Here is a 22283-nt window from a genome sequence, read left to right as displayed (position 1 = left end):
TGGAGCTCTTGGAAAGCTACGAATTTGCACTGATTCACAGGAATGTTGATGTCGGAAATGATTTTCAGAAGATCAATGTTGAGTGCAACTACTAAAATACGGCCAATTTTTCATGAGATAATGGTAACCATTGGCAATACGATGATTCAGTTCGGTATGCCGACAATTTACGTACACATTGGCGATACAAGACGAAAGTTGAGTGATTGTGACAAATGTTGTAATTGAAATATGCGTTCCAGTGGCTATGGAAAGTGTGCTAGTTATTAAAAAATTACATTTGAGTATTGGTAGAAAAACTGATAGCACAGTGATTAGAAAAGCAGAAAGTTTAGCAGTGGGGCTAGTTTACATGAAACAGTTATTTGTTTGTCAGGAGGCAAGACTGTGAGGAACATCAAACTGGTTTCGATTAGGTAATAAATTGAGGCAGGCTCCAGAAGCGGAAGACGAAGAAACGACATTAGACTTTCTTAAAAGCTATAGAAATGTAATAGAAACAGCCGAGGAGACTGTTGAATAGCGAGCCAGATATATTTCTCACTGGTGACCGAAACTACTGCTTATATGGAGATAAGATAAATAAAAAGAAGATGTTTTACGCAGGTGTGATGCGACACTCGAGCTGATGGATTAGCTACGTGGTCCTTGTATGTAAGACAAATGGCTGTTGCATAGGCTATCGAAGGTTAAACGAAATGACTTTTAAAGATGCATATCTGTTGCCACGAATCGATACGTTCCTGGACAATCTATCTGGTGTTCATCAGTGGTTTGCTACCTTGGATTTGCGTTCGGTCACTGGTAGACGGTGATGCACAGAGATGAGCAGTTGAAATCAGCATATGGTTTACCTGTTGAATATGATGGCATGGCTTTCGAATTATGCAATACGCTCTCTATATTTGAGAACATTATATAGAGAATATAATGTAATGCCTGGCACTCTAATTTAGTTGATACTATTATTTATGGAAGCAGTGAATGTAGAACTAGGTTTGAAGAACCAGCAGCGCCCAAACACCTAGGAGATCGGGTATTTTGGTAATTTACAACAATGAATACCAGTGGGTAGATGAAGATGGCCGCGAAACAGAAAAAAAATGAAATATGAATATGTATGATCAATGATTTGATCTTTTACCTTCACTTTGACTTATAAGTAAAAAGTTAGTCCATGAATTAGGTGCCCCGGGAAGTGAGTTGTGGGTAATGTAAACATTCATTTATATCGGTTAAAATCCTCATAGCGCAATAAATTCTGAACAATTATTGATTTTATATTTAAAGTCAAAACGAAAGTTATTGGTTGAAATCGGATTTCGCCGATTTTTTCCAATATCCAAACTCCAACTTCAAATCAAGCACTAAAATGCAGAAGTGGCTGCGACACAATTCCAAATAAGCACACTAGGCAAGAATAATGGAGAATATACTTTAATGTTTGGACCAACAAACAGACAAACAAGACAAATCGGTGATATCTATGATGTAGTGTTCTTTTTTTCACACTGATTTGTTTTTTACTAATATATCAGGACGCCAATTATTATCTCATTACATTTATGTATCATTTCGATAATAATATGTCCATATAGGGCTGTTGAATAATCCAAGTTAATTAAAATTCGATGAAATCTATACATGACGAATATAAGGAAGGTAATTACGTAGTTGTCATATGTGTCGGTGATTAAGTAGGAGCAAATATAAACACATGTTTCCAGCTGACGTGATTACGGTGCAATTTTCACCACAATTATACCAAAGTGCTATTGCATACCATGGCTCATAGCATTAATACTGTCTTCAAGCAGGAGCTTCCGAGCTAGGATTATGTTTTGGGTTGGATATCATACTATATCATATCATCATGGTCACCGGGCAATCATCCGGTAGCTGGAAGAGAAAATTTCTTTTCAGAAATAGTTTATACTAGAAATAAAGTAAATTTAGTTGATAATTTTGAGTCGGACCGTGTTAATCAAAACATGAAATAGATATCAATCGATCTAGGATGTTGATTTGCTGAATACATATATGTTTAATAGTTTTGTTGTTGCCGGAAGGGTAGAAATAACATTTTCAATCAATATACGATTCATTACTGTCACAGTTAGTATATTTGTCCCCGAGCAAATGATTTGAGAAGACTATGTTGATTTAGTAATTTGGCATAATGACTAGATGTTTCTATTCCTACACTTTTCGAAATGGGACACCGATGCCATAAACGCTCAGATTTAATCTACTATTCACAATTTTTTGTATTAAAATAACAAATAACAAATACGAACACGTGATCTCACAAGCCTGGTGTGTTCGCGAACGCGAGTTCGTGCACATGGCCAGAGTGGTAAACCATTTGGGTGCCGCGCCGTTTTGCGTGTGGTGTCAGCGCATTGTCGTTCGTTTACCGCCTAGACGACGTGTCGATTGCGTACGATCTGGGTGTGCACCTATGCACTGTAGAGTAATGTACACTATGGTTCGGCAAGGACTGTTTCGTTTTTATTCAAATAACCACCTACAAGCTGATTGATATTTGTTTTATATTAGCCATGCTCAGAATAAACCGTAAGTTAGAATTTGAGGAGGTAATAATTTCATTGGTTTTAATAGAGGAACACAAAAAGCAATACACCATCATTCGGCCTAGTAGACAACAACACTGACAATAGTTTGTGTCACTGTCACAATGCAAAATTGTGTCGTATATCATGGTGACATATGGTTGGGACTTGGGATTAGTTAGTAGCTGAAAGGGAAATCGCTGGCAAGCCCAGGGATATCAGGCATTTGGAAGGAATTGTATTGTCATTAGATAATGCATTGAATTATGTCCCGGATCACGCATACAGTCAAACTGAGCACCAAACCGATTTAAGTGGTGAAAATCCAATTATTTCGTATTCAGTTAGACATTTTTGTCTGTTGGGCTGATAATGTTAACATCTTCTATTTCCTAGGGGTTTCGGGATTAGTATGTCTGACTTTTTCAATGGAGAAATTGTGATTATTTGCTACGAGACAACAAATTGATATTCGTTTTTCTTTTCAAATCTAGAAAAAAAGAACAAAGAGAGCTTTATTTTAATGAATGGCAAGACTTGCACAAAATATATTTAATATTTTTAAATTGGTGGTTTTGTTTAGTGTTCTTTCATATGTACTACCTAATTGCACGAAAATTAAGAATAAAGTTGTTACATGGTGTGGCAGCCAAAGCCATTACAATGTCAGCTTACATCGTACTGTTGTACTGCTTGTTTGGTCGTATGCAAAACTTGGTAACAGAAATGTATACTGAATAATTTAAAATGTTATTTGCATTTGTAATTCACAGCATTAAAGCTGAATTGCAATTGATTGGATATAATATAATATATAATGATATAGCTGAATAAAAAGAACGACAAACATATTACAAAAAAAAAATATTATATATAATCATAAAATTGCAATGGATCGCAATTGTTTAAACAATTGATTAAAAAGTTGCAGATCTATAAATATTATGACTACAAAAAGGAGATATTGCTTGATAGATATTGCTGCGTGCAAGATAGCTAATGGTTAAAATGACATGAAATGTACAAGCTATATATTGCAAATTGTTTACATTTAATTGGTTTACGTTGATGGATAGTTTTTACATTTATAAGTGGTGTACTTAGAGCACAAGATATTTTTATTTTTTATTTGTGTTTTTAGCCATTAAACCAGGACGCCATACAGACCTAACATATTCTAATAAAGGATGCATATATAATCGGTATAGATTGTTATCAAGTCAAAAGTTGGTAATTAGTAAAGAGTTCGACAACGTATGCTACGAGATGTCGGTTCGCTTTACTGATAATATTGTTGATACATTGATGCATCCCACTTTAAGTTTTATTGTACTGTAATCCCGAGTGCAGTAATTCTTCAATAACTCGGTCATTAAGCTTGATAACTGGTGGTTGCAGTCTCAACGTACATAATGAGGCATTTAATACTATTTAATACCATACTGTGTTCGGACGAACCTCAAAGTTGTTATTCCACGAATGACAGCGTCATTATCAGCGTACAGTGGTCAAGTGTACGAGCGTTATATCATCCATAGTGACATTGGATGTGAGTGTATCAAAAGATTTAGTAAACTTTACGACCGATTTTTATAATGATCGATAACTACATTGGCAGTCATGTGTAGCGCCACACCGCGTTCAGTATGGGTTCCATTCGACTTCTTATTACACATCGCATGCCAATCATTGTTATGCAGTCTTCATGACGTGCGCCCCTTGCGACATATGCACACACAATCTGTCCGTAGTTGGCGCAATTCATCTTTCTTGCTTCTCGACTAAATCAAAGACAATTTCTAATGTCTTTGACTAAATCAGCCTTCGCAAGTGAACTCGCGAGTGGTCTCACAGCAAACTGCCATCACACACACACACAAGCAAGTACAACGAATAATTAATAATAAAATAAATTTATTATGATCCAACACCTTACAAAAAAAGGTTGCTGATTGTTCACTAGCAAACACTTTTACACCGGGGACCAACCAAGCATATGAATGTCGTTTTAAATTTACGGGAATTTAATGGAACTTAGCTGAATGACCTGATATATATATATTTCTCTTACATAATCGACTTCACGAGGCAGCATGAAATGCACGATACCTAAAACGTATTGTAAAACGTGGACCTCGTACACACTGAGCTTGGCGTGACCATGAGTTGAATACAATGTACAATAAATCGTAATGTACACAAACATACTTCTCTCCATCCCACTAGTACACCCGTCACATCGAAATACGTTATACTGGGTTTCTACATTATCACATATGTCATATATATTAAACGGTAACAAAAAAGGCGTGTTTCTCGTTAGCTGCATTGATAATGTTTCAATGTTTCACCCGGCACTTCGCAGAGACGAAGACTACCATTATAAGCAACACTGTATTTATCGCACAGTAACAGTCCATGTTTTCAATGCGCAGTACTGGTCTGAATAATAAAAGGTTATTTTAATATCGGTAATTAATACCAATACTCTTTTGATGATGGTTCTTTTTTCGGCTATATCATATATATATCAGGTATATGTTGATTTTAAAAGATAACAATGTACGTACTGCTGTGTATCACTCATACAAGAATCGAAGTCATATAATTCTCGAAGCAGTTAATCAGACAATCCCTATTCCCAAAAACAAAAGATTTCTTAGAACACTACTAGATGGCGCTTTATGTCACAAAGGATTGAACATACAGTACATGTATAGTTTACTCACACAATAATTACTAATGATAAAGGTTAGAAACCAAATTATACGATTATACTAACTACTAACTATTATTAATTCAAAGATGACTTGCACCAGTGAGTGCGGCCATTGTACTGATATGAACATTTGAGAATAAATACTACAAGACTAATTGAAAATTGTCAACATACTTGTTCATGTAATCAAGTTGGAGTGCTTTAAATTCTATTTATTTTCAACTGCGTATTTACAAACTAGGACTAGGCGTGGGTCGCCGCTGTTGTATGTGTTTGTTTATTGTGATTATATCACACATCAGTTTCATATATTGTTTCAAATCGCAGAATTGTCTTTGCTGGGGGTGGTTGTGGAATCTTTCATCGTCACATTTTCAGTATCCGGATATAATTAACGGTGATAATTCAACGGCGTAGATGGATGTAGCGGTGTTCAGGAATAACGCTTAAACGTTGTTGTTACATTACCCTGGATCATGTTGTGTAATCTACTACTTCACAGAGATTATTTATGCCGCCCATATATAAATGCATACATGTAGTCCTAAGGACTATTGGTCAGATATGTCGGCCAATAGACAGCATTAAACAATATAAACGACAATGGAAATGCCATTCTGGCGAGACTGTCAATCTTCTCAGCCTGTAACGTCCAATGTACCCTGTTTTTAGGTTTCATCAGTTGGCTCTTGCTAAACTGCGGTCCTCCAAGACATGCTTTTAATATTCCAACACACGGTGATTCCGACTGTTCCGACTCCTTGTGGGGGATTGTTGTCCCATCCTGTGGTGGACGAAAGTTGCCTGGTATTATTACTTGTACGCAATTTTATAGAGTAACAAAGAACAAAAGGCGCTTTTATAATTTATAACAACCTGAAACTTATATTTACAGTTATGATGGTTATACAAATTGAACTTCTATTTTGTTGCATCTTAATTCGGGTAGCAATGCTCGATTGATGTAAATGTTATCAAAGCCACCAACTATAATACTCACCGTAGTTCGAACTGAATATCTTCGTTCACCCTTCATCTTTTCCTCCCTTTTTCGTCGTTTTTCAGACGCTTTTGCCTCCGTGACCAGGAAGTTGACAAGTGCAAACTCCAGCAATGCACCGAATACAAAGACTAGGCAAGTGGTCATCCACACGTCAATGGCCTGCAATACCAAGATTTGATATAACATTGGATTACGCGGTGTCATTGCGTTATTTGCCGATATGTTTCTCATATTATCTCCGGTAGCGATTGACCGGAAACCCCCAAATTAGAGAGAACACACTGTCAATAAAACAGCACGCATGGGGGCCATGCTCAAACATTTGAACATATTTGACTTGTGATGCGCTGTTTATTTCACAGCGTCAATTATCTATCCGACACGAAAACGTAAAACAAAAGCCGCATACAGCCATTTTACGTTGCATGTATCTCAAGTTTTGTTTTTCAAAACTTTTGCAGCATAGTAGCGATAATGGCCTACTCACTTTGATGTACGACACCCTTGGCAACGACGCAAGAATGCCAGAACTCTGTGTCGTCATAGTAAGAACGGTGGTAATTCCAAGACCAACACGAGCGGGCGCTGCGTCGGCGCTGATCCAGAATGACACCCAAGACAAAACCACCAGTAATATGCTAGGGATATACGTCTGAAGAATGTAAAACGCCATCAAGCGGCGTAGTGTAAACTGTACAACCAATAGTGTGTAATTACCTGAAATAAACACAATATGACAGATTAATGAAATCTAACTAAATCTCATAGCATTTCTAGCATCACTAATACTCGCATTTGATTGTATCCGATAATAAGAGTCTTAAATTGTATTCTGATATATATATTCATTTTTTAACTCAAAATACTGATGTCCAACAGTATCCTCATTCTAGTACAATAGAACTAATGATGAGGTAGTGGGAGCAATTCTGTCTTACGAGAGTAGAATGTCAATGAATTTAAATATATAAACTAGAATACTCCCTATCTGGGCATATTCATGAGAATCAATAACGACACAGGAATAAGAGAATTTCAGATATGCTTGCTGTTGCTCCACAATGACGTGTTTTACAATAACACGCGTGGTGGCTGTAAAAATACAACTCCCGATGAATTCAATCGCATGATGTGAAGTGAAAATGTAGGTCGGTCACGAGGTATGCACTGTAAAGGCATACACATGACGCCAAGGGATGCTGTCGGAACTGTAGGTAAAAAAAAAAAACGGTAGGGAGTCCGTTCAATGCAAATCTGTACAAGTCGCAAATAGCGTTGGTTGTATTTTTCCTAGAACGGAGAATGGGCTGTAGGACAATTTTATTTTGAAACGCTCGCGTCGCGAATGAGATGGATTGGAGGTTGTGATTTGAAAAATCACTCGATGACATACGCGTATGTGAATAGATGGGTGATTTACGTTGCCTTACATGAAGTTATTAGTCATTATGCTATCTGCCAAAATATTGTTTAATTTGTATGTTTGCAACCGTTCTATTATATCAACGCCAGATCCACTTGTCCAATTTCTTCAACAACTCGGAGCTAAAGACACACACATGACAGATAGTATAGAAATAAGCCTTCAGTATTGAGGCACATATACGACGTCAGCATTGTGAAGCATGATTAGAATCCCCATATTTTCTTTAATTTAAAAATTCGGAATTGAAAACCCGAGAAAAGCATCTTATGAAAAATCTCTAATTCACATGCGCATCCTTCCTGTTAATGCAATAAGCCTCTGTTAGTACTCCACGCGTGAATAGAGTGTCGCGATTAGAACAGATCGTCGATATATGCTGTATCGTAGATTTGAGGCGTTGGGAAGTTCTTTTGTTAGAGGATTGTTCAGAGAGGATACACAGAGAAACAAATTAGTTGAAATGCAACCACATCATAATACATACAGATAATACAATTACAATCATGTCATATTGACTGGCAATCGATCAAAACATATGACGAGTCAACTTTATCGACTCACATCACAAATATAGGATGATAATGTATTCTAATGTATGCCTATTTTAAAGGTGAATCTGTGACTAATGCTTAACAATAACATATTTGAACTTTGAATGACAGTGCGTCAATCACGTAAAAAGGACAATATTTTTTTGGGAAACGGCGTGCTAACCCATATTGCGCAATATTTATCAACACATATGATTTTAATATTTTACCAACCATATTCATATAATCAGTACGGTTGTTATAAAAAGATTTAAAACATGGACTCGTTACTATGGTTCTGGAATTGTTATCTTAAATAAAATATGTCTTTTAGTAGATGGATTTCTGAAATGTACTTGTAAATATTATTATTCCCCGTTGTTGAAGCAAGAAGTAACTGGATGACCTGTGTACAATGTTCATACTAGGTTATATCGTAAACATTTTACAGGTTAAACATTGCTGTGTCATAGTGTGACGGAACACAGATGTTACCCAAGACGTTTATTTGTTCACACATCGGAATCGGTGAGTTATTCACGCCTCATGGTAACTGTTGAATGTGAATGAACACAGTACGCCTGTTTCACTAATAAAGCAATGCATCCTAATCAGATGCTTATTTACTGTATTTGCGAATAAACGCAGAGTATTTATATAGCGTATTTGTTTTATATTATCGCAGTATCACGCATATTAGGTACTGGATAAGTGTAAATAACCACGTGACGAGTTCCTCTCTGTCTGTTTTTGGTGATTACATTGAAGAAATCCTTTATTCCATTTGCTTTTCTGTTATTGTTTATACAATGTCTTTCTAAACAGAAAACCGAACCGTGGAAAGTGGGCTTCCATGGCCTTGACTTAGTTTTCCCAAACTGCGATGGCCGTAAATGAGAGGAAACGATTAAGCCGTCATTAGATGTTTTGATAGAGTAATGCTTACACGAGAGGAATCATTTATTTTTATTTCAAATATCATGTGTACCAGGAATGACGTCATCGGGGAGTATGCAACATATCATTGAAGACCGAATCATAATATCGTCTCTCTAATTCTACCCCTCCACTCTGACTGGTTTGACAATTGATGCTCACCTAGATTTTATTCTATCTGTTAAAAGGTTATGTATTTTCATAACAGCAAATGCAATACCATTAAAGTTAAACATAATACGTCGGCATTTTAATGCAAACATAAACATATTGCATGGGTATACTTCAACACTTATTACTATGTAACAGATGAAATTCCAATCTAGGATTATATTACGTCTCATGATTATTTTTTTCAATATTCTTAGTGGTGCAAATCAAGTGGCAGAGTGCTCTGTCAAAGACGATATTATTATAGCGCCGGAGGTGTTGTTGCCCACTTACGATTAATGGAAAACATTGATGGTTGAATACATGCGGTCATGATAAATCTGTTCAACTTCTGATTATTTTTTATTTTTTTATTTTATTTTATTTATTTTTGTAATCGTCTTTTTTTTTCGTATGTGATTATATTGTTGTTGTTTTTTTTCAATTATTTTCATAATTCTAATTTTCTGTAATTGTCTGATTGCGAAAGCCAAAATATCTGAGCTACCTTCATAGGAGATCTCATATAAACTCTCGCAAACTTCAATAACCAATCACTAACAGCCACGGTTGCAAAACATGTAATAATCACTGTAATATACAAGACCTTCTCTGATTGGTTGACTAATCTGGTTATTTATGATTTCAAGAACGAGATCATATATTTGGAGGTTGTTCAAATCTTTGCGCGTTCACAGTCAGGAAATTCAAAAATAAAATTAAGAAACTAATAAAACAATTAAAAGAACAATAAAAAGAAAGACCCAATATGATCTGATTTTAATCAGATTGCTTCTGATTCTATGACATAATGTTATGTAATCCGTTAATCAAATGTAAAATTATTTCAGTAAGTAACAAACAAACATTCAATATTTAATTATTTTTCAATACCCTTGGTTGTAGTCAAGTCATTAATTATTTTTCTTTATTTCATCTGAATTTATGTAAATATAGTTTTCAAATTGAATATTTGACTTTCGGCGCGACTGCATTAGATACGTATGTGTTGTTTTACTTAATGGCATGTTGTCTGATTACAGTAGGTTCTGTATAACTAGTTCTCCGTACCACATTCAAACAATTATATTTAATAAACGATATTGTCGAAAATGAATAATACTTTTAAATCATGCGCATTTCATCAATCTTTCGATGTAGACGTTTGTGTCATAAAAACACTATAAAACATATTATCGAGAGGCGCCATTGTCGATAAGATAAGCAGTAACAAATAAGAACAATCAATACCCGTAGCCGCCATGACAGATGTTGTGCTTATTATCAATACCATGACAAATTACCAAGACACACATGACCTGACCTGTGTTATCGCCAACACGGGTGTGTGCACTTTACGATGATTGCCTAATATCACGACCTTGTTCACATCACGAAAACGTGACACCTAATTGCAGCAACACTTGGCAATACTATTTTTTTTTTCACCACAGTTGAAAAATAAATGCCACACACAAGCAGCAATGCGTCGTTCAGTAGTGTAGTGCGCGAATATTCATGCATCGAACAGAGGGGACGAAAACAACAAGCGAGAAACCTTTAGTTAAGCGCAATATAAATGCATTATATATCGCTAACGTATTTGTCTGTTCATTTGACTTGTTATTTACATAATTATTGTTCAAATACATACCTGCGGGTTATATTTTGTGTTATATAATGCATTAAAGCGGGGGAATCATTACCTGCGCATGCGTCAGATAGCGTGACGTTGTTTACAAACAAACGTCTACCAACGAGCCTTTGCGTTTTTAGCGTGCGTTGTTATCGTCGATTGTTACTTAATTCCCACGCGTGCGTAGGTGACGAGTCTCCGCTTTGAACATTCCATTTCTCTGTGGCGTGAAATTTATTAAAGCGGGAGGGTCATCACCTGCGCATGCGTCAGATGGCCATAGCTTGGCATTGTTTACAAATAAGCGTCTACCCATGAGCCTTCCTGTTTTTAACGCGTGTTTTTATAATCGATTGAGACTCAATTCCCACGCGCGCGCAGGTGACGACTCTCCGTTTTGAACATTGCATTCCTGTGTGACGTGGGATTTTTTAATGTTGAGATTGCACGTTCTCGTCGAATGATATCTGACTATTAACGCTTCAATTTCAACATACCTATTGCAGTGAATGTATTTGAAAATGTACAGCGTCTACTGGCATAAGTCAAAGCAACTATTTCGCCAGAATCGCGCATGTCCGTATTATACCGTTCCAGTATTGTTCTTCTGCCCTGTGCAATAAACAGTGAATTCAGACGCGATAAACACAAACATTGCTCATGGAGATAATTTGTAAGCCAGCGTCACAATAAATATAATTTGACACAAATTCGAATGTACAACATTGCCTGTAAATGTACTTGCTTTTAGCAGAACACAAAACACTAGCTCGTACCTATACGCGCATGCGTAGTTATGTGCACGCGGCGGATGTTTCACGTGGGATGTGAAAGATGGAATTATTGCCACAATAAGGGATGAACTAAATGTCACCTAAACGGGCGAGTCGTGCCATCTTCCTACTAATGTTGTATTAGTAAAATCGGTGGATTCAACAAATAGTTCTACAAATCATAAATCGGAGCAGATCATAAGTCGATGAGATAAAAAATTATCTGTTTGTGTCACGAATCGTTGTTGCGATACAAGTGCTTGACAATCAATCGAATTATCAAACTGACACCTATAATACAGCCCAATGCTATTATTTGCAATTATTTAAGTCTAGATGATGGAGAAAGCCGAAACGTATGATGAATGAACAAAATTCATTCAAATATTCTGGTTTATAATTATATTTTACCGTCTGTTCTTCCAGGCATACTACAAGAGTCATAAACATCGTCGTAATTCGTGTTTTTTTTTGCGATCCCGGCTCGTGTGACTACACGCGGTAGCCAACTTGCGAATCCATTGATCAGTACAAGACAACGGTATGGAGGAACGGTTGTCCAAGCTGGTGGATGACCACGGCAATACAATATTAACTACCAATGTATGTAATTATTTACGAACAGATTGTTATCTTCGGTCGATTTTGCTAAGAATAGAATACCAGTTCCAATATACTTTAGACGAAAATGGCGGCCAAAATCCCGCCCAGGACGAGAGAATCACGAGACTTGTATTTGTCTTTCAAATAATGCTCCATTCTCTACCGTCTTCGCATTTAATGTTCATCTGACCTATATACACCTGCTGTTTAAAACAGTAGTTACACAAAACAGGAGAGAATGTTACACTACTTGAGGAAAAAAAAACAAATCTCGTGACTCCTTCGCTCACAGCGAGATTACGGGTCCACTAAATTTTTTTTATACATGTCGGTAAGATCACTCACCTGTTGTATATGGATTAGTAGTACTTGTCTCTACTATATTGATAATCTCGAACTGTGGCATTTTCAGGTTCTGGTTTAACGAGACCGCCGTTCCTGGGGCCCAATCGAAAATTACGTGTTCGGTGGTGAATCCATCTGTAAGAGATTGTAATGTAATTACAGGAAAACGAAGACACTTGTATATTACAACACAACTAGAGAACACGAAATTCGTACCCGTTATCACGGCAAGCGCCTCGACACTGTGGGCAGACGCGGTCCTTGTCGCGTCACAGTCACTGACCTAAAAAACTGCTCCAAAATAATATTAATAATGAATACTATTATTCATAACAACAATGTTTATTTTTAACCAAAAACAAACAATACATATAGCAGGTAATTGTACTTTACGTTAGTTGTAATGTGGTTTTATACTCCTAGGTAATTGTGTAAAAATATCACGAGTATACATCATGCTCCAGTTCGCCATCATCATACATATGGACCATTCATTGTATGTTTGCTCTCAAGCTTAATATATATATACGTGTGTTCTTCAGTACAAGAACATTGGACATTATCTCACTACTACAAACGAAGATTGTTGAAGCGTGGTAGCTAGCGAAGCCTTAAATGCTCGTGTGCTCTGGCATTGGAAACACGTAATTGTTCGGTTATGCGAAGGAAATCACCATCGACGACTAGCTTCGAGTATTGGAGTTCAGTGCATGGCTAATATTATTCCAGTCACTATTTTCCTCTTTTAATTTATAAACAGTTAGTACTGAATATATCAGTATTATTGAAGTTAAATTTCGTTATCCGATTCTGATTGACGTCATCATACAAATAATTCGATTATCACACTATAATCTATGCTATCTATCTATAAATATATCCATATTTTGAAATATACAATATTGTTATTTTATATTCACGTGATTGTTAGCTTTTTGTAAACGTAACTATAGGCAATAACAATATTCAGTTTGTAAACACGGAATACATTAATTAATCGAGATGTAATTTCTTCATATAAAATCAAACATACACTACCGTTGTGGCTATTATTTGTGTCATAACCTACTTAATAATGTATACCCTTATTCTTAAATAAATTAACAGTGTTATCGTAACGTGGCGCTTTGCTTCATGCTTCTAATCAACCTAACAAGAATGTACGCGCTCATGTAATTCTTCTCTGTCTGCCACAGGTTTGATTTGTTATTCATGTTAAAGTACGGATGGGCTCCATTTAGAATGGCGTTCATAATCTTGATTAAGCCTGCGCAATTAATGGACAAATCATATAAAAGACAACATGTAACGTATACCCCGAGCGTATGTGGTTTGGGGAAAACAACGAAATAGAAAAAGACTAAGAAAATAACTCCCCAGCTAGATTTGCATTATTACGAATGGTGTAAAACGCAATGAACATCAAGTAGAAGACATATTCTGTTTAGAAGATGAGTATAACAAGTAACACCTGAATTATATGAATATTTAATTAATTTATACTCCACTTAGTTGCTTAGTGAGCTGTATCGAATTAAAATAAGATATATTACTAGTGTTAAGCAATTTCCTAAACGAGAATTGAGTTTTGGACATTTTAATTTACTCTCCCCAAATGTTTCCATGGGAAGGCAAATTCTACAATCATTGGACAACGATATATTTGCTTAGTTATAGGCGTTCCAGTTAAATTACGGAGTCGCACGACTTCCATCTTTTTATGTTGAAAGAGAAGACATTTAATGTCGATAGTCTGACTGTCCATTTACTGCATTAAGCGATAGGGGTAAGTATTGAATTAATTGGTGATTAATTGTTTAATCCTCACATCTTATCGTGTAACAACTTCCCTGATTATTATAACCATGATATATAACACATACGATATCTTTCTAGTTATTTAGAAATTAAAAAAAAATAAAGCAGATTTCAGCACCTAAAATGTGCTTTAGGTTTTCAATATACCCACTGGGCTTCTAGTGATGAATAAATCTTTGATTAGAGAGGAAGTGAACGCTGCAATTGTGTTAGCTCATGTGTATAACTGATTGTACCCCGAAGATATCAAATTGAAAACATCCGATGACAATCTCGTTGCATATGCAATATTAATGAAGCTACCATACATGCATGAAGGCACACCCATAGTGCGTTTTATCATTCCATTTGAAATATGCTGTGAAAGACAACGCAGTGATGATATTTGTTGACACTATTGCGTAATCATTCCGTTGTCCTGACCGGAGAGCTAGTTCACATTGTATTAACATCAATGATGTTATAACTGATGCACCACACTACGAACATGACGTTATTTATTAAGCAAGCGATACTTAAAATCTCACTTCACTAATGTAAACAGTTTTCTGTTGCGGAAGACAATTTATTTCGACATACATTGCTAAATTATGCACCTATTCGCACGTCCTTCTAAGCAGGAAGCTTCCATTGACATATAAGAGCGCGGTTACAGCATGGCGGCGGTGCCTATGTGGCTGAATTTCATCAATGTGGCGATAGATTGATATTTTTACATGTTCGCAGATTCCGTCTGTTCTAAATCTACGTCGCCGCCACCAACACACATTGCGTTAATGACTACAATATTATACTGCCAACTGTCAGATCGTCTCTGCAGCTTCCAGCGTAATCCTTTGTATAATTCGCGCATACTACATTGTGTGCATGCATGACAATGCGCGCAGGTGGAATAACACCCATGACCAGCGATTGATCACGGAAGCACGTAGTTATCTCTATAAGAAAGCTTACTTTCCTTTGCTTGACGGTTGAAAGTTGGTAGCTATTCAGGATATGGCCTGGTTCTTGATTGCTAAATAAACACCGGACTTTGTTTATTCCATGTATATTAGGGTTAACTACTGTATGCTCCCATGGGTATAGTCATGGTATCGGTCACAAATTCGTGCGATCGTTTTAAATTTTAAATTAAAACATCTATACGCAGTTATACACGCCAAAATCGTACATACTCATTACGGCTCTGATGTGAAAAGGCGATTACACTTGGAATTTATGAAAAAAATCCAATTTTGTTTAATTAGATTCCGAGCTTTGAAGAGTCGAAAAATTAAAATACTCTTTTGACTTTCCAATAGTGGCTGATGTATTGGATATATACGCCTCGAGGGGAAATTCATTCGATATATCTGTCTCTCGGGTTAAATATGCTTGTGTATGTTTTCTTAAGTTAAACAATGCTTAAACATATAGACATATGTTTCATGCTTGTGAGTTCAAATGCCGAGTGTACATTTGACGGTCGGGTAGCAACATAACATTATACAAGAATATAGAGAAAGCCTAAAAGAAATATTACTTACAACTTTCTAACAGCATTTCACAGACCTGTTGATCCATTGGATAGTTTTGTAAATTCATATAACATGCTAAAGTTAGCGTTAATCTGTGAAAGAATAGAAATATGCATATGAATAGATTTATTCTAATAGTAATGAACTCGGCGTTAGATATTCATTAAAAGCTCCAAATGAGCGTGTTGAACTCTATTTTACTCTTTGTATATTTAACTAAACTAACTCTATAGTTAATTAACACTTTTCATCTATTATTTGCAAGACATGTTTACACTCTATGCAAATACCCGGTACTTTATTCATGACTGCTTCAGTTTGTTATTTCATATTCTTGTTCCGTTAGACCTTGAACTGTGGTCTATATAGTATATTTATACGTGTAAATCCTTTTTGTGAATTCTTTGCCTACTTATTCTGGTGACACACAAACATATATATATATATATATATACACATACTTGTTTTTTGTATGCCGCTGCAATGAAATGATTAGAACATACGTCACCGATCGATCCTTAGTTACTGTTTTGTAGTATGTTACTATGTTAATCATTCATGCTCGTTCGCCCTCTGGAGAATTTAAATAATGTTTTATGTCATCGCAGATATATATATATATATGTGTATATACGTAACAGCAAAACACTGTTTGTTTGTTTATTGGTAACGCCATACATGACTCAAATTGTGCTTACAATTTATTGCGCGATCCATGCGTTGCTACATTGCCAGATGCACACATCGGTTGTTCTGGTAACAGCATACAGTAAAATTGTATTTAATAACGTTGTTTTCACTCTTTTTTAAACGCCGACACATTGTTCGGGACGCATGAACGTGATCATCTTACGAAACATGATTCATCTGTATTATTTTGTGTATGGTGAGTGCGACCGCCTTCAAAGTCGATACTCCTTGCCGTGGTACGATCTGACTCGTTTGCTGTAATTTATTATTTTTTGCTATGTTTTCATACATTAATATAGTAACACCCGTGAGTCTTTCTACGTACAACGGTCGTGATATATCAGGGCATGTGGTCATACGGTACTTGATACTTGTTTCACTGTTGGTTCGTCGTATTGCGAGCACTTCTGCACATTGGGTTTGTGTGAAATGTATAGTTACTGTAGATCAACTGGTGTTCAGTTGTTGTTTACGATAATCACACAGTCCGTAAACTCAACTAAACTAAACACAATTACGTAATATATTAATTTGATACTAAAATTACAGTGAACGACTGTAAAAAAATTCAAACCTTTCTGCCATATACTCATTCTAAAGCGACAATGTTATTTACTATGTTTTTGTATAATCACGTTTACTGGAGAATCATATATTGTCAAAGTTACAAATTGAAAAGAACAGGCCCGAATCACAGTATTTCTGAAATAGCAATAACTATCAGAGACTGATTTTATTAACTACATGTATCTTTTATTAAGAAAATTTCTATGCATATCTAAATCTTTATTAATGTTAAAGTAATGTTGAATAATAATTCAGAGAATATCGAAATGTCACCACACACGCTGTAATAACCTCTTCAACATTGAACAATACAAACGAGGATCTCAAAAGTGCAAGTCCTGCGCCGATGGCAATTGTCTAGTTTCATTATACTAAGAGGACTTAATCTGAAGTGACACCTTTGAGGGAATTGATTACGCCGTTTTCCATTTTTCTCCTAATGGAATAGTTGCAATGCATATATGTTCACACACAAGACAATGTATATTTCAGATTTGTCCAACGTCCATATTTAACAAAAACTGAGGGAATCTCATCACCAGAAAGCTTCGGGTCCTTATCCCATGATGACAGTCAACATGCATTCGAAAGGATTACCATATAAATGTGCCTTTTCACATCAGATTATGGCTTTAGGAGAGAAGTAGACAGTTGGCAATAGTTACACACAATATTGATTGTGAAATTCGGATCGAGTTGTATGGGCGCATTTACAAGTTATTATAGTAGATATTTTCAGCAAGCTTAGAATTGTTTAGCCATTGCGTGTTGACTATACCATACTCGTTAACACAGTGGACTCGCTTGTCATCTTAACCGAGGAAATGATGGAGTGATAAGAGAAACATCTTATTAATTCAATGCCACACAAACTTTTACAGTGCGCATCCTCCATAAATCATATTAGAGTTGTACTGCATGTTTGTAACAGCTATTCAAACGTCAACTGACTCCAATCGATTACTTTATACAACACGCACAAAATAGTATGCGTTTTCCGCATTATTTATACGTTTACTAAGCTAAAATAAAGATGTTTCAAGTTCGCCAACCCAACATCTCCCCAAATCGCATGCTGTCAAGTCCTCGATGCATAATTGCTTGTGTTATTGGTGAACGTGCATACACGTACACCCTGCAGAAACTAGACACATTGAAACTGTACACAAATATCATCGATGTATTAACTTCACTTTCTATGCAATTTGAAGCATGTGTGCGAGGATTACGCAATGTAAATGTAAACAATAATTATTTGAGACATTCTTTGTTCACTGCTATACTGTGACGAAAGCAATCTATTCATCGCTTGGCAGATTATAACAACTGAATACAAGTTATTTTTAATAAGCCGTATGCAGCGAATGCAAAATGCATTCTCATTTCTAATGAACACGCTGCCACGCTATTGGCGTTTTGATCCCAACAATCGACTGTTAATTGCCGCATCGCCAATTTTAATGGAACTAGATTGGACATGCTTTTAAAGCTCTAAAATGTTTAGCACGTGATTGGAAAATATTCTTGCAATGTGTGTTAAAGTGTCAGGTGAACAAAAGAACAATAAGCTACTTTTCTTGCCAGTGAATGCTCTGGTTTCTAACATGGGGACAGCTGGAGATAACCCCGCACGAGGTACATCGAAATGTAACACCTCATTCCATTATCACGCTTTGATGGCGTGTAATTATCTCATATCTTGAAATAGCACCAACTGGTACGGCAACTACACGTGTTAACCACCCAAAGAAAACGACACGTGTCTAAGGAAGAAGGTGTTGTTGGTTGCTTTGTAATTATACCGTGCTTGTTTCAAAGCTTGCTTGCGTGATGTATGATTAAGAAAGATGAGTAGATCGTGATGGTAATCCTCGATTGCTACGTAATAAGCTTTGAGTGTATGATTTCTTTATTCCAAGCGATTAACATTTATTTTTTTCATTTATTATTCGTATTTGAAATTAGTTAGTTGTCGCGTTTCGTTTTCTAATTATTTAGTTTCTTAGTGCACGCAATTTACATTGTCTCCAACAAAAACGTGTATTCGTAAAGAATCAATAGTTAAGTTCTGAAGAAGATGGACATGTTGTGATTCACGACAGGCGATTAATTATAAATGACATGCACTTATGTAAAAAGGGCAGTGTGCGTAAGTGAACGGCGCTTGTATTAAATAATAAGAAATCTATGAGTTATGACGTATTGGATGTGTTAACTTTAAGAACTGTCTTTATAATTATTATATTAATTTGTCAATTTATATTCAGAAACCAAGTAGCGGAAAACACGACTTCGCCGCGTGCGATGTTATGTTAACTGTCCCACTGAAGTAGTGCTGTGACTTCGCCGCCTATATAAAAGCTGACTGTCCATGCATACGAACAATTGTATTGTGGTATGAAAAACATCTCTTTTACTCGCCATTGCTTAATAATAAACATGAACAGTGAGTCAGCACAGGGAGTTGAACAAACTTATGTATTTTGATAAATTATTAAATAATAAAATGTTATATAACTTTTCTTTTACCCCTTCCCCTTCCTGGTATCGATTTCAAGTAATCACTCATCTTTGTTTATACCATTCAGTCTTTATCATAATCTTTGTTTAATAACTCTTTCCTATATCACAATCTTTATTACCCGCTAATGACTATATGCAAATTTTAATGCGATATGTACACACAACATACACATCCTATTATAGTAAAATACCCCAAGGGTTGAAACTCGCCAGGACTGTGGTATGAGCACAACCGTAAAGCCGGTGGGCATTTAATTTATTCATGAGATGCATTAATAAACAGGATAGACTGAGCGCGAAATTTTAATCCGGCAAGTGTAATCTCCGATGCGACGCAACTTCAATGAATCAGTGACTCCTCTGTAAAATGGTTTCTACTTCAAATGTCGTTCGCGTTGCTCTTCGAGATTTTTCTAATGAAAATAATCAACATAGCAGCAGCACAATCATCGGAAAGCGTACAGTTGATGTATGTTGGTAAGTTGTATTAAATATTATCTTTTTAACATATATAATATATATAATTTTTTACGGTAGTCTAAATAAAAGCGTCGCGTCGTCATATAAGATTATCAAACATAACCTTTAACCTTAAAAAAAACCGACATGATTCATGGGAAAATTGTTTACTTCTGATCATGTGACACAACAATATGTGAGTCATTCTTTGCGATAGAGGTCAAAGATCGCAACATCCGGTTTACGGCTTTACGGCTGTGCTCCTGCCATGTCGCTCGATCGCAATGAGTTTTAATTTGACAATATTCAAGTGCAAATGCAATTGCGTCACTTTCTAATGCCATCCATGTCATTATAGATGCCATGTATGTAAAGAAAACAAACTTTAAAAGTTCGAATGCGTGATTTCAGGAAACAGTCCTGGCGAGTTTCAACCCTTGGGGTATTTTACGGTCATGAATTTGTTTTCGCGTATCTGTTGACCGACTTAATTAACTGATTATTAGCGAATTGATGTGTTATGTCTGTCATCGTGTAGGCCTATTTGAAGTTTTGGACGGAACTTGGCTCAGTGATTTGGAACTAATTACAAGATACCGTCGCTATTCTGACATCCGTAGTTATTAATGTAGTGAACGATTAATCAAAAGATATGACGTATTCAGTACTTAGTTTGATTGGCTTTATGATTGAAGGTTACGCCCTAGAGTCTTTTACTGTTTTGTAATTGGTTAGAGTTTTGAAAATGAATAAAGAGAGTTTGAGTTGGTCTTGGCGAATACTCTACGAGAGAGAGAGTCCTGAAGAGTCTTGGGGCGAGCCTTGACGCAGTCCAGTCTTGGGCGAGTCTTGGTTCAGCCTTGAGAGAGTCTTGGGGATTTTTTCCCCAGGGCGCTGTGTCTGATAGAGTGCTCGATTGACCGACTAAGACGAGAGCTGAAACGTATTTCGTTGTGTGTGTCTTATTTGACTGTAAAGTATAAGTGACTTTCCCGATCCCGTACCTCAAGGGGACGAGATAGAGAGACGAGACGAGTTTCCCCCCTGAACGTGTGGAGAACCCCGAGAGAGAGATTTCCCCCTGATATTACTATAATAGGATGTGGATGTTGTGTCTACATCGCGCATTAAAATTTGCATATAGTCATTAGCGGGTAACAAAGATCATGATAAAGACTGAGTGGTATAAACAAAGATCAGTGATTACTTGAAATCGATACCAGGAAGGGGTAGGAGAAAAGTTATATAACATTTTATTATTTAATATTTTATTAAAATACATAAGTTTGTCCAACTCCCTGTGGAGTCAGGTAGTATTTTTGCCGGATAGAAAAACGCTTCCGATTTTTTTTGAATAAATCACTAATCATGATTTGATCATATCATTTGTAGTTTGTTACAGAATCAGTAATATTGTAATCATTATGTACTTTGGAAAAAAAAACTATATCAACAGTTAATTTCATTTGTTGGTTGGCCATTCTTACTTAGAAGACAATAAGCGTTTAAAATATTTAAATTTAAAGTTAATCAATTCAGTGATTTCTATATACGGTTCTTTGTTAATTCGGTAACAAGCTAACAATAGCTTTTAAATATTCGTGAATATAACTATTTGATCACGTGGTATATATTTCGAAATACTTTCAGTATGTTCACAAACTGCACAATTTTATGTGTTAATTAACATGAAAAAAGACGCGATAGTACGTGTATTTCATTTTCCAATATAAAGATATTAGTTTAGTCTGATAGTGGCTATCGTCTTTTTGCCGTGTTGCATCGTACGTACAACTTACTACAAATAAAATGAGGTTATTTTATTGAAATACTAGATTTTCGGTTGGTTAAACCTAAGTGGAAGAATCACTCACATAAAAACAGTTAAAATACGCAGAATTACGTGTTAGCGGGTTTAGTTAATAACGTTGTTTGTTACCGTGAATATAGGAATCGGATAACATTGTGATAAAGAAGAAACACGGGGTTTGAAACATTATCTTTTAAGTAATTTA

At 35.9% G+C, this 22283-nt stretch overlaps 1 protein-coding gene across 1 annotated transcript in view; it reads right to left on the bottom strand.

Annotated features, from left to right (window-relative positions):
* Positions 1-4470: 4470 nt before the first annotated feature.
* LOC100374328 (glycine receptor subunit alpha-2-like) overlaps positions 4471-22283 on the bottom strand; it is a 45173-nt gene continuing 27360 nt past the window's right edge. Inside the window, exons 5-9 of the mRNA XM_002737410.3 lie at positions 16039-16121; positions 12695-12829; positions 6783-7012; positions 6293-6454; positions 4471-6076 (exon numbers count right to left, since the gene is read on the bottom strand). Coding sequence (XP_002737456.2) covers positions 5837-6076; positions 6293-6454; positions 6783-7012; positions 12695-12829; positions 16039-16121 — 850 coding nt within the window. The 3' untranslated portion in view covers positions 4471-5836. The remainder of the gene's footprint in view (positions 6077-6292; positions 6455-6782; positions 7013-12694; positions 12830-16038; positions 16122-22283) is intronic.

Source organism: Saccoglossus kowalevskii, chromosome 6 (assembly GCF_978046115.1).
Source record: "Saccoglossus kowalevskii chromosome 6, keSacKowa6.1, whole genome shotgun sequence".
In the NCBI taxonomy this organism is placed as follows: Eukaryota; Metazoa; Hemichordata; class Enteropneusta; family Harrimaniidae; genus Saccoglossus; species Saccoglossus kowalevskii.
The sequence above is the reverse complement of the archived record's forward strand: the minus strand, read 5'-3'. Positions and strand labels throughout refer to the sequence as shown.